A 14,341-nucleotide genomic window follows, 5' to 3' on the forward strand; every position below is an offset into this window, starting at 1 on the left:
CGGCCTGGGGTTCTCCATCAACGTGCCGAAATCACACCTGTGTCCCTCTCAAAAGCTCCTTTTCATCGGAGCGGTTCTGGACTCGGCGCAGTTTCGGGTTTATCCTCCGGAACGGCGGGTTCGGGATATTCAGGCTTTGATTCCCATCTTTCAGCCGCTATCCCGAGTCTCGGTCAGGTTGACGCTGCGGCTGCTGGGACTGATGGCTTCCTGCATCCTTCTGGTGCATCACGCCAGGTGGCGGATGCGGGCTCTGCAGTGGGACCTGAAGTTTCAGTGGGCCCAGCATCAGGGCAACTTGTCCGACCACGTCTTGATCTCGGAGGGCACTGCGAGACAACTGCAGTGGTGGCTTACGGACCGCGATTGGGTCAGGGGCAAGTCCCTCTCCCTTCCCCAACCGGAGCACGTTGTCGTGACGGACGCGTCCCTCCAGGGCTGGGGTGGCCACTTGGGAGAGGCAGAGATCAGAGGCATCTGGTCTCCGGCGGAGTCCCGGCTCCATATCAATCTGTTGGAGCTACGGGCGATTCGTCTGGCACTGAAGGCATTCCTCCCCTTTGTCAACGGGAGTGTAGTGCAGGTGTTCACCGACAACACCACCGCCATGTGGTACTGCAACAAACAGGGCGGTGTGGGGTCGTGGACCCTTTGCCAGGAGGCTCTGCGCCTCTGGCAATGGCTGGAACGTCAGGGCGTGACTCTGACGGTTCAACACCTGGCAGGTTCTCTGAACGCCAGGGCGGACGAACTCAGCCGTCGGTGCTCGATGGATCACGAATGGCGTCTGAACTCGGACGTGGCGCAAGGCATCTTTCTGCAGTGGGGAGAGCCTTGGTTAGATCTATTCGCCACAGAAGAGAACGCGCAATGTCATCAGTTCTGCGCGTTGGAGTTTCCAAGACGGCACTCGCACGGCGACGCCTTTCGGCGCGAGTGGAGTTGCGGTCTGTTATACGCCTTTCCGCCTATACCACTTCTGCCCAGAGTGCTGAAGAAGATCAGGCGCGACCGGGCCCAAGTTATCCTTGTGGCTCCGGACTGGGCTCGAAGGTACTGGTATCCCGAGCTACTCAGCATGTCAGTCGGTCCCCCGATCCGCCTGCCCCTTCAGGAGGACCTTCTGTCGCAGCAGCAGGGGACGGTCCTCCACCCGAACCTGTCCAGTCTCCACCTCCATGCTTGGAGATTGAGCGGCGGCAGTTGAGGCCATTTGACTTGCCTCCTGAAGTCTGTGATGTTATTCTGGCAGCCAGGCGTCCCTCCACTAAGTCGGTATACGCCTGTCGGTGGAACAGATTTGTGGCATGGTGCACAGCAAAGGCTGTGGATCCTCTTTCTGCCCCTCTTTCGGAGGTTCTTCTGTTTCTTCTTTCTCTTGCCCAGCAGGGCTCTGCTCTGGGCACTATCAAGGGCTACCTTTCTGCCCTTTCAGCCTTTTTGAGGCTTCCTGATCAGCCTTCTTTGTTCAAATCCCCGATTGTAACTCGATTCTTGAAAGGCATCACTCACATGTTTCCACCTGTTCCGTTTGTGATGCCTCAGTGGGATTTGAACCTGGTTCTAACTTTCCTGATGTGCGCTCCCTTTGAGCCCCTTCATTCTTGCCCTCTCCGTCTCCTGACTTTAAAGACGGCTTTCCTGGTTGCCATCACCTCTGCCAGGAGGGTGAGTGAGCTCCAGGCTCTTTCTGTCCAACCTCCTTTCCTGTCCATTCATCCTGACAAGGTGGTTCTGAGGACTAGACCTTCTTTCCTGCCCAAGGTTGTTTCGGCCTTTCACATCGGGCAGTCCATCACCCTCCCTTCCTTCTTCCCGCCTCCGCATCCTTCAAAGGATGAAGAGCGGCTCCATCGTCTGGACCCAAAACGTGCGCTTTCATTTTACATGGATCGCACACGCCAGTTCCGGGTGGATGACCAACTGTTTGTTGGCTACGTGGGTGCGAAGAAGGGACGGGCGGTTTGTAAACGAACCATCTCTCGATGGGTCGTCCTCTGCATCGAAGCGTGCTACTCTTTGGCTCGGAAGGAGCCTCCTGTTGGGCTGAGGGCCCATTCCACTCGGGCCACGGCGGCTACTACTGCCCTGGGCCGGGGAGTCCCCTTGCAGGACATTTGCCAGGCGGCTACGTGGGCCTCGCTGCACACCTTTGCGAGGCACTACTGCCTGGACAGTCAAGTCCGGAGGGATGGCTTCTTTGGCCGTTCTGTCCTCCAGGACTTTCTGGTGTAGTTTTGTATTGGTTCGCAGACCCACCACCGGGGTTGGTATTGCTGGGGTATGTATTCTAAGGTAAGGAATCTAACACTAACGTGTTTCTTTCAGATGAACAAGTTACTTACCTTCGGTAACGATATATCTGTAAGAAACATTAGTTAGTGTTAGATTCCTTACCGAACCCACCCATCCTCCCCGTTCTGCGAACTGATACCTAGGGTTAAGGTCATCCCTTTCAGGGCCCTAGTTTGTACATGGCACCAGTGTTGGTTCTCTCATGGCTCTGCGTCTCCTGGCGCGGAAAAGCTGTGTGCAAAGAACTGACGTCAGCGCGCGGAGGCGGCGTCTATGTACTCCAGCGACGTCATCACGGCGCACGACGCCGACGACGGACGCGGAGCCGCAGGGGACGCCTGCAGACGACGCCTACCGACGCGCAGGGGTACTGCTACGCAAAAGTTTCCGGATCCAGACTGACGCCTGGGGATATTCTAAGGTAAGGAATCTAACACTAACTAATGTTTCTTACAGATATATCGTTACCGAAGGTAAGTAACTTGTTCAATCTGTTCTGCGACCCCCTTCCCAGGACTCCACGACCCCCCTGGGGGTCAGGCCCCACAGATTGAAGACCTCTGCCCTAAATCCACCTTTCACTCCTTTTGTGGCTATGAAGGAGTTTCCAGTCATACCAATATCCTCCCAGCCACCACGCTGTGCAAGCTCCCCAGCCTTTGCGTGGCCGTGGTACCCACAGACAGACCATGTGGTCAGGCAGCTAGTGCTCTAGTCAGTTCACCCCCTCTTCCCCAGCAGCAGCCCCAAACTCTCCTAATCTGCCTTCTTACCAATATAGCACCCAATTGGCTGCAGGATTCACCATCACTTGCCCCACTGGCAGTACATAACATTGGACAAGTGGGTTTTGCAAATTGTCAGAAGGGGCTACTCCCGCACCTTCATGACAGCTCCTCCCTCCATGCCACCATCTCAAGACCAGATGATGGAGGATCATCTGTGCCTTTTCTGCCAGGAAGTCACTGCTCTCTTGGCCAAAGGTGACATAAAGAAGGTGCCGACGTCGGAAGTGTTTCATGGTTTGTATTCCGCTATTTCTTGGTCCCCAAAAAGGACAGAGGCTTTTGTCCTTTCCTAGACCTACAGCCCTCGACTACTTCCTCAAGAAGTAGTGGTGTAAAATGTTCATGTTAGTGTTGTACTTGCAAGACGCATATTACCACATTCCTGTCCTGCCTAGCCACCGGCATTACCTGTGATTCATGGTAAGCCACGAGCATTTTCAGTTCACTGTGCTCCCTTTTGGCCTTACCAACGCCCCTTGAGTGTTCAGCAAGGTGATGGCGATGGTTGCAGCTCATCTGCAGCAATCCAGGGAGCCAGTCATTCCTTATCTTGACGACTGGCTGTTAAAGACGGGCTCACCCCAGGCTGTTATCTCCCACCTCCAGACTATGGTGGACCTCCTGCACTCGCTGGGGTTCACTATCAACATGCCGAAGCCACACCTGACTCCTTCTCATAAGCTCCCTTTCATCTGGACTGTTCTGGACACAGTACAGTTTCTGGCTTATTCTCCCGAGCGGTGAGTCCAGGATATTCAAGCTGTAGTACTGATGTTTCAGCTTCTATCCTGGATATCGGTAAGATAGACCTTGAGGCTGTTGGGATTTCTCGCTCCTGCATTCTGTTGGTAACTCATGCTCGATGACATATGTGGTCTCTGCTGTGGGACCTTAAGTTCCAATGGGCACAGCATTAGAGGAATCTCTCCGACTTGTTCCAGATCTTGCAGAGAACTGCTAGAAATCTGCAGTGAAGGCTCATAGATCAAAATTGGGCCAGAGGCAGACCCCTCTCCTTCCCCAATGAGGTCTCACCGTAGTGGCAGGGCGTCACTCCTGGAATGGGGACACCATCTACGAGAGGTGAAGATCAGAGGATTCTGGTCTCCAGCGCAATCCGTGCCCCACATTAACCTGCTGGAGCTCCATGCGATCGGAATAGCATTGAAAGCCTTTGTACCCTCCTTCAAGGGAAGGCTAGTGCAATTGTTAATGGCCAACACCACTGCCATGTGGTACTGCAACAAACAGGGCAGGGTGGGGTCGTGAACCCTTATGAAGAGGCCCTGTGTACCCGGACATGCCTGGAACATCAGGGCATATCCGAGCTGGTTCATCACCTGGCATGCTCTCTGAACGCCAAATCAGACAAACTCAGCTGTCAATGCCTAGCGAATCACGAATGGCGTCGCCACCCATAGGTCGGGCAAGGTCTCTTTCAACCAGGGGGAGAGCCTTTGTGAGATCTGTTCGCCTCTGCAGAGAACCCGCAATGTCAGCAATTTTGCACGCTGGAGTTTCCAAGGCAGTTCTCCCTCTGAGACGCTTTTCATCTCGAGTTGAGTACAGGCCTTCTTGATGCATTTCGCCTGTACCACTCCTGCCCAGAGTTTTCAAGAAGATCAAGAACAACCTGGCCCAAGTCATCTTTGTGGCTTAGAATTGGGCATGGAGGCATCCCGAGCTACTGAGCATGGCCATTGATCTCCGATCAGGCTGCCCATTCAGGAGGATCTTCTGTTGCAGCAGCAGGGGAAGCTCCTCCACCCGAACCTGTCCAGTCTCTGCCTTCTTGCATGGAGATTGAGTGGCAGCAGTTGACAGCTTTCAGCTTTGCTTCCGAAGTCTGCAAAGTCATCTTAGCAGACAGGCGTCCCACCACCAAGACTGTATACACCTGCTGTTGGAAAGATTTGTGGCACGGTGTGCAGAAAAAACATTGATGCCTGTTCTGCACCCCTTTCTGAAGTTCTTCTTTTCATTCGTTTCCTTTCCCAGCAGGGCTCTGCTCTGGGCATTCTTAAGGGCTGTCTTCTGCCTTTTCCCAGTTACCTGACCAGCCCTCCCTTTTCAAAGCCCCTGTTGTACATAGGTTTCTGAAATGTCTTGGTCATCTTTTCCTTCCTTCACCATTTATCTTTCCTCAGTGGGACCTTGTTCTGGTCTAAACAACTTTGACTTTAACTCCAATTTCATAATATCTTCTATGGTGCCCTGTTATGCCAGTATTTAAATAGAGTCTTTTTTTAGGAGTCCACGTGGGTGTCTAAAATGTTGAGGTTCAATTGGTGACCACATTTGACATTCCACTCTCTAGGGACAGTGACTATCTTGAGATACGAAGTCATTTATTATGCCTGATCAATCTGCGATGAATTTTACAATAGTGAAACATGTTGACTTTCTCAAAATAATGTCTATACATGTTAACTCTTTTTTTTTTTACAAAGTGCTGTCACACAAAGAATAAATGCATTTTTGAGTTTGTACCATTTCAAGCCACAATTTAACACTTTTCTGTTTAGGCTCTATCCTGTCTTCACACTACGGGGAATAGAATAGAGTGAGTTTTATGGAGGCGACACATCAGATACTTTTAACTCCCAATACAGACCAATGGCAAAAGTCCTCCATCAGTTAAATTGAACACAGTTTTTCTTTCCCACCCCTACGTGTCCCTCAGTAGTTTGTATGAAATAAACCTCCAATGATAGGTCCCCTAGGTGGAGATATGAATTTGTCTCAAGCCCTCTTTTTAGTCCTCTTGTTAGGGTTTTTCTCTTATTTACTTCTCTACTTGAAGAATTTTCAAATGATCCTGCCCTACATTAGGTTTTTGGGATATGCAGCTTGTAGCTTTTATACAACCTAAGTTGTAGGTGTATTCTCTTGTTTCCCCAGTGGTTATAGGGTAGAAATATCATATCATTGTAGCACATCTATGTTTACCGTGTTCTTTATTCTGTGATAAAAACTTCACCAAACTTGGAAAATGTAACGGATGAGAGTTGAGCATGATGTGCCTTCCAGTCTATTTTGAGTTCTTTATGTAAAAAAGCTCTCTTTGGAAATGTCCAATGTTATCACATAACAGTCCTAACCCTTCTAATGTTGTCCTCCCTCCACCACAACGTCCTGTAGATTTTCTGTGCATTGTTGTTGCAGATTGTTCATAAGTGGGCATAATTGTTAGCATTGTAAAATTGTCTTTCCTGTGGGGTGTTAAAACTACAGAGGCACCGTAAGCAGCACTTGTATTTAACGAGTACTGTTGGTATGTATGCATATGCATACATGTATACATATACAAAACACAACCTACGCTCTATTGCTAACAGTATTGTTTCCACCAAACTTCTCATAATATGTAATTTTCAAATACTTTCCTCAAGATGTTAAATTATTACAAGTCTATACATTAACTAAGATAATGCCTAATTCATTCAACATTTGTTTGTTTTAAATCCGTATGATATATGTTTTTTATTTTACCTACAGCTGATGTGTGAACTGGGAAATCAAGTTATTAATCGAATATATGAAGCTAAATTGAAAACCCTTGAAGTAAAGAAGCCAGACAATGAAAGTCCAAGGTACTTATTTTTATGGGTATTTTTCTTTAAGTTTTAGGATTTCTTTATCATTCAGTTTTACCCTGGAACTCTCCAGCTGTGGCACTTCTACAGGGACCCTCTTTAACTTCAAAACATATGGGCAGATTTTGAATGTAACAATTTAATCCATGTTGCCTCTGCACGATCAAGAGGAGCAAAGCAGTTTTTCCTATGGTTCTAAAAAATAAAGAAATGGCAGTTACATAGATTTTAAATCCAACAAATAGATCCCAATCAATCTAAACTGTACATCTGCAAGTTTGTTGCACCTTCATTTTGTTTTGGGTGGAGAAGAAGAGTACAGAAGAATACAGTTCAGATTCACATGAGGACCAAGACACCTGGTGCATGTAGAGTCTACCATATAGTTAAGGGATGGGCTAGGTTTTCAGGAAAAAGCTTTTGAAGAAACAAATCAGAGGGTAATAAGGTTCAGTTAGGTGGATGTACCAGGAAACTGATGGATATAAGATTCTTCCCTTTTAAAGAAAGAATAAGAATAAGCACAACCCAATGAGTTTCTCTAAAAAAAACTAACTGAAATGTGTATTGTTTGTTGAAACAGCACTACTTCATTGTAGCTACATAGCTGATTCATTATAATTAATAAAGGCAGTTTCAGATCATCCTATTTTTTACAAAACATTTCAGCAGATGGAAATACATTTCCCTTAGCAAGTGCCAAATATTGTGATCAAATACCCTTTTACCATATACATCTAGTTGAATGCTATTAATGAGACTGCGTTTTTGGATTTCCTTCCTCCTCTACTTCACGAGTGAAGGATGTTATGCCGTTCTTCAGTTTAGAAAAACAAAACAGAACGATTACCAATACTGAGAAACACTCCTAAACTTGTTTGATTACCAGAACCTAAGAATGAAACATCTAGGTCCGCACTTTTTCTATGCCATCAATTATTTTATTTGACAGATATATTTCAAATCACTTTATCAGCAATACTTTATATACATCTGCATCAACAATGACTACAAAAAGGAGGGGAATTATGTACACGACAAAATTTCATCAAAATCCAACAATCACCAAGAGACTACCACACAATCAATGCAAACCTTCAGACATACCTCAAACACATTCCTCAAAACACTTATACCAGACACTCACATCATCCAACCGCCACACCAGGATGGGTCTAGCCACACTATACAATAACCTTTACGTAGCCCCAGACCTGGTGGACCTCACTCATACTGCCAAGGTCAAACGACCAAAATAAATCCTATACACTCTCACTGAAGTGCAGAAATGATTCCAATTGATCACTATTTCCTAAATCAAACAACTATTTCACTACACCAGTGGATTAGTTACAGAACATAGTTTGTTTGACAAAGCAGAAAAAGGTTGACGTGTTTCGAACCCAACTGTTTGTAGGGTTCTCATCAGGACCACGAAGTTCTATAAAGAGAGAAAGAAAACAACAGTTCTTATTTAGAGTGGTACCTAAGACCATTGCTTGAAAAAAAGCACACACCAGCCGGTGCATTTCGCCTACCTTATTCAATATACAGCCCAAATCTGCTGCCTCAGAACCACAGTGATATTGATATTCTGGAAAAGACAAACGAAGGACACAACACAAACTTTAAACCTGATGTCAAACTGAAGCACTGTTCTAACGTGGCAATGGACTTCACAAAGGTCGCTTACCAGATAAGGATCTTGTGTATGTCTTCCCTGATTTTTGGTGCCGATTCAGGGGTAACCTGCCAGAGAGTGGCGGACTATTAGTACATGTTCAAACGTCGTGCTAGTCATTCTGGTTATATCCAACAAAGCGAGGCTTACCTCAGTAGCACATCGGGATGTCTGTTTACACTTTACACCACTTCTCCAGTTTGCAAGCTGATCTATAGGGGAGATTTTAAACATTTACTTGTATGCAAACTCCCTTAATGGCCAAGAAATGTTTTTTAGTGGACCGCGAGCTTGTTAACTTGAAAAATCAATCTCCAGTTTTAGAGAAACAATGTCCACGTCCTCAAAGTATGGCGTGTGACGCCCGCTCCCACATTCAATGGTGGGATGTGAGGGGTGGCTGGGAATTTTAGTATTTAAACTCTCCGTCAGCGAGCCAATGTCGACTAACTCTATGGGCATCACTGGACCGCCCACTGGGCGTTGCCACATACTCGTTGGGTCCGCAACGCCCATCCGCATCTAAGCCGCGTAGTCATGGTTACAAAGGAAAAGCTCAAAAGCTTTATTGATAATTCATTGTGTAGCCCGTCAGACTTATCCGGACTGCAGCCAGCGAGTGCCTGGATTTCCTGCATTAGATGGTTAAGAGGTAAATTATGTCTGGGGATCCTAATGTACGAAACAGCCTGCCGGCAAAATCATTCTCATTGGCTCGAGGGCTTTATTGTCTCTTCCGATGGGCATTACCCCATATTCAAAATATCTACTGCATATGTAGGTACCGAAGATCCCGGTCCATCAGTGTATCATCATCCTAAGTCCCATTCAAATAATCAACCTTCATTGGTTACAAATCGTTAACAGTATCTCCCATTATTTACGTTACAACAAATCGTGCAACTATACCCAATCACTCCACCTCGCCAGGCGGACTGTAAAAACGATGTAATTAATAATATCCTCACCAAATGAACGATACTACTTTGTGCAAACCGTTTGATCAGTTAGCTTACACATGTAAGCAGACATCCCATAAAAAAATGTCATAATCTATGGCTGGGGTCAGCCGACCCTCCATGTTCATCATAAAAGTAAAAGTAACAGGCTCCTTACCCTTCTTTTCTCTCTTAGGTCCATTGTGGACATGCCATGTCTGTACCTTGGTGTGGGTGACCTACTCTGCCGATCCTTTCACTTCTATTCCTCTGCATGGCCTGTTTTAATCTTCTTCTTCCCTGCACAAAGCTATTGTTACTTTTTGCTTTGGTTGATTTTGTCCATCACACCTGCAATGCCAACACATATGTTGGTTCTGGCCTGTCTGTTCTTCAGACATGTCTTCTGCCCCTTTTGGAGCCATTTTTCATTTTTTGTCTCTACTTGAACATGGAGGCCTTGCCCACCCACTCTGGGTTGGTTCATACAGATGTTTGTGATCCCTAGGGTTTCTTTTCCGGGGAGTTTTTTTCCTTGCTTCTAGTGAACGGGGATTCTGTTCCAAACCTTTCGGTGGTTAACTCTCACTCACCTGAAGAGCATACCAATTATGATTCTTGGTGATCTCAGGACCCTTAACCGTGTTGTCATATGGCTTGTTGTCAGGCACAGGTCATCCCGTGCACCTGGACCTTTCCTTTCCCCCTCTAGCCCATATCCTCATTAGGCTATAGGCACTACCTCTCCATCTGTTACTTTTGTTCTTTGTATTGATTTCTTGGTTTGGACCATCACTTGTGGTTTGGTCTTTCCTTGCTATTTGTTCCGTCTTGTCCACTGCTTTGACCAAGTCCCTTTCCTGTCTGTTATTCTTCCCTCGGACAGGACTCGTTATCTGCATAGGGCCCCCCTATGTTTGGCTTGTTCAACTTGACTACTCTAGCAAGATTGTTTCTCCCCTGATGTTTTCCTTTTCACCGGTCTCTTGGCTGCCGGATTATCACCGCTCGTCGGTGGTGTTGTTTTTTGCTGCTTCTCGAGGCGAGTGCTCAGCCCCTCCCACCCTCCCGCCCCTCGCCACTACAAAATGGAGCCACCACGCCGGAAGCGCAGCGGACGGGCGCAGCGGGCGCGCCGTCAGCGCGCCGAAGGCGCGCCTAAGGCAAGCCCGTCTGCGCCCGTCCGCAACATCCGGGACCCGGGGCCACAATCCCTGTCCCACCCGCCAGCCACCCACCGTCTCTGAGCAAACGCTCCATTACCTACTCAGGGAGCGAGCTAAGAAGATTCAACACCGCTTACTTTCAGACCCAAGCATCATGTGCACAACTGGAACCCCCTAACATCATGGGACCAGTCAGCTGTCGGAATTGCCACTGGCTGAGCAACCCCTGGCACTGCTCCACCAATCCCGCCTCCCTCGAAGTGACTCTAAAATGTATCCACCTTAACGTAAGGTCCCTCCCCAAACATGCAATCGAAATATGGGATATTCTAGAAAATGACAAACCAGACCTAGCCTTTCTCACAGAGACCTGGTTAGATACCCATAATACTCCGGATATTGCCTCGGCCCTCCCAGACAACTACAAAATTCTCAACCTTAATAGGAAGAAGAAGAAGAAAGGAGGGCGGGTAGCACTACTGTTTAAAGACTCATTTACTTGTAAACAGGAAATGATCACTCAGGTCGGGATCCACGAAGTTATGGCATTTTCCCTATCCACTAACACCACCATCTTATTTTGTGGAGCCATCATCTATAACCCCCCGGGCTGCACCGCGGAATTTAACACTCATCTTCTAGCGCAAGTCATGACAATTTGTCTCCAGAACAAAAACCTATTACTGCTAGGAGATTTTACTATCCACTATGATGATAATAATAACCCCCTCGCTTAACAACTAACTGAAAACATGGAGATACTGCAGCTGTCCCAGCGAATTAAGCAACCAACTCACCAGGCCGGACATACCCTCGACCTGATTTTCTCCAATATTAACCCTATCTCCATTTCAGGGATAAAACCATTACCGTGGACAGACCACTTTATGGCTGAATTTGAAATTCACCTACCGGTCAAAAATACCAGGCCTTCTTATCAGACAGCAACCCACAAACGAAGTTTTGCGAACTTCAAGGTTGAAACTTTTAAGAAACATTTTGTACATCCCCCTTCCGCAGTAACAAGTGTCGATGAAGCAACAGAGAGACTTCAGGACCACATCGCATCAGCTCTACAGCACTGTACGCGACAGTGCCGGAATCCTAAACCCAGGCGCACTATGTCTGAAAAGTGGTACGGCCAGGAATTAAAATCACTTAAAAGGAAATGCACTATGCTCGAACACAAATGGAGGCTAACGAGATCCCAAGAGACCAGGGCAATTTACAAAAAAGAACTGTCGCAATATACCAAAGCCATTAAAAAGGCAAAAAAGGACTACTTTTCCAATAGAATCCTAGAGAAGAAAGACTCCTCCAAAGAGCTCTTTAAAATTGTCAAAGAGCTGTGCTGCCCGCACAGCTTATCATCTAGTCTGGTCCCCTCGCAAATCAGCTGTGACAAAATGAACAGCTTCTTTTGTGAAAAGATAGACAAGATTTATTCTTCCTTCCCCAATCCCGAGACAGGCCTCCCGGAGGAACATGAGCCACCCACCCCCCATGCCCACTGCACTAGCTTCGGCCCATTCTCCGAAGAGGAAGTAGGCAAAGCAATGCTCGAAATAAAATCCGGCTCCCCCTTGGACCCTTGCCCCCACCATATCTTCCGGCAACTCATTCCTCTGATTTGCCCTGCAGTAACCCAGGTGCTGAATCACTCACTAGAAACAGCAGAATTTCCATCCAGCTGGAAGAACGCAACAGTCACCCCCCTTCTAAAAAAAGCAGGTCTTAATATCAACAACCCGGCCAACTATAGACCCATCTCCCAACTTCCCTATCTGTCGAAAGTACTAGAGAAACTGGTCAACAGGCAACTGGTCAGTTTTCTCGAAACAAACAACCTCCTAGATATTACACAAACAGGATTTAGGGCCAACAACAGCACTGAAACTACTCTCCTTGCTGTGCTTGACAACATCAGAATGCATGTGGACAAGGGGAAAACTGTTGCCCTAATCCTGTTAGACCTCTCGGCAGCATTCGACACTGTCCCCCACAATCTGCTCCTGGAGACCTTGGCTTCCAGGGGCATCGGGGACAGAGCACTGGGTTGGCTGCGATCTTTCCTATCGGAAAGATCACAATCAGTGCACCTGGGCAACTTCTCATCCCCTCGCCGGACTATCAAATACGGGGTCCCGCAAGGGGCCTCGCTAAGCCCCACCATGTTTAATATTTTTGTGTCTTCCCTCGCTGAAGTTGGCAGAAGATGGGGTGTTGAAATCTACTCTTATGCTGATGACACCCAACTTACTGTAATTTTGGAAGAGGAGGATAACCCCAAGGATAGGCTTATAAACTGTCTCTCTGATTTGGCTGACTGGATGCACAAGCACTATCTTAAGCTAAATGCAGACAAATCAGAGATACTGCTGTTCGGAGGCCATACTGAACTGTGGAACGACACCTGGTGGCCGGTAGCCCTGGGTATCCCTCCTGCCCCGACATCAACAGCGAAGAACCTTGGAATAACTATTGACACCTCCCTCTCCATGAAAACTCATGTAGCCACTATATGCGGCAAAGGCTTTGCAACCCTGAAAATGCTCAAACGAGTCTTTCCATGGGTTCCAATAGAGTGCAGCAGGATCCTAGTTCAGTCTCTCTTGATGAGTAGGCTGGACTATGGAAACTCCTTGTTCGTTGGCATGGCGGAGTACCTATTCACCAAACTTCAATTGGTGCAGAACGCAGCAGCCAAGGCCATCTGCATGAAAAGGAAATACGACTCGGCCTCAAACTGTCTGCGTGATCTACACTGGCTGCCAATGAAGCAAAGAGCAATCTTCAAAATGTTATGCATCACTCATAGAGCACTGCATGAAACAGGACCGCTCATACTGAGAAACAGGATTCACTTCTACACTCCCACTAGAAACCTCCGCTCTCAACTTTCGGCGCTAGCTAGCGTTCCCCGGGTTAAAAGAGCCAGGATGGGCGAACAAGCCTTTTCCCACGCCGCAGCAAGGAAATGGAACGAACTGCCTGCAGCCCTCCGACTCACAGAATGCCACCTGGCATTTAGAAAAAAACTAAAAACGTTCCTTTTCCCCCACTTCGATTAAATCAAGCAACGACGCCCACTGCACCCGTACTTTAGCAAACTTAGCGCCGTGATATCCCTTTGGGATGATTGTTAGCGCTCTATAAGAAACCCAAATAAATAAAATAAAAAAATAAAATATATAAGGCCATGTGGTTGGTTGCCAGCTCACTGTTGTTTAATCCTGGCCCATGGCCTTTTATATGTGCCCTTCTTGAACACCTGTCTTTAATCAATTTTTCTTCTGTATAAGTATTGTTTTTTTGTATGTATGTATATGTTATCTACTGGCAGTCGCCAGTAGGTAGTACTAGTTAGAACCTAGTTTCCATAGGAAAAGCATTTTTGACTTGGCTATAACTTTAGTGTTGTTTGACCAATCTTCATGACATTTTCCCAAGAAAGTGTCAAGGTAGGTTCTGTGTGTCATATAATGTTTGGGGGTGATCTATACCGGGGAGCCAAGAAAGTGTGGCGCAAAATAAGGTTGTATTTGTAATGTTAATTCCCATAGGAGCCTTTAACCACATCTATAACCCGAACCACTGAACAAACGTACACCAAATTTTGCAGGGAGGTAGATTGTGATTTCATGGCTCCTGTGCTTGCTTTAAAGGCTCCTGTGCTTGCTTTAAACTAACGCCTCGGGTGGGCCAGGTTCCTATGGTATAAGGTAAATATAGGAGAGGGGCACACGGGCCTCCCTCCTAGGTCTTATCAGAGCACCAGGGACCGCAACTTCCCTGGGGCAATTTCCAATTATATGGGGGGAGGGCATCGCAGACACCCCCGCCCCAGGGGACTGCCACCTCTCCGGGGCGAATTAAA

General features: G+C 47.2%; 1 protein-coding gene across 1 annotated transcript in view; it reads left to right on the plus strand.

The window, feature by feature from the left end:
* Positions 1 to 14,341, plus strand: part of ACAP2 (ArfGAP with coiled-coil, ankyrin repeat and PH domains 2) — a 320,820-nt gene that overhangs the window by 256,034 nt on the left and 50,445 nt on the right. The window contains exon 16 of the mRNA XM_086944277.1: positions 6,582 to 6,676. Coding sequence (XP_086800403.1) covers positions 6,582 to 6,676 — 95 coding nt within the window. The remainder of the gene's footprint in view (positions 1 to 6,581; positions 6,677 to 14,341) is intronic.

Source organism: Lissotriton vulgaris, chromosome 11 (assembly GCF_964263255.1).
Source record: "Lissotriton vulgaris chromosome 11, aLisVul1.2, whole genome shotgun sequence".
Classification (NCBI taxonomy): Eukaryota; Metazoa; Chordata; class Amphibia; order Caudata; family Salamandridae; genus Lissotriton; species Lissotriton vulgaris.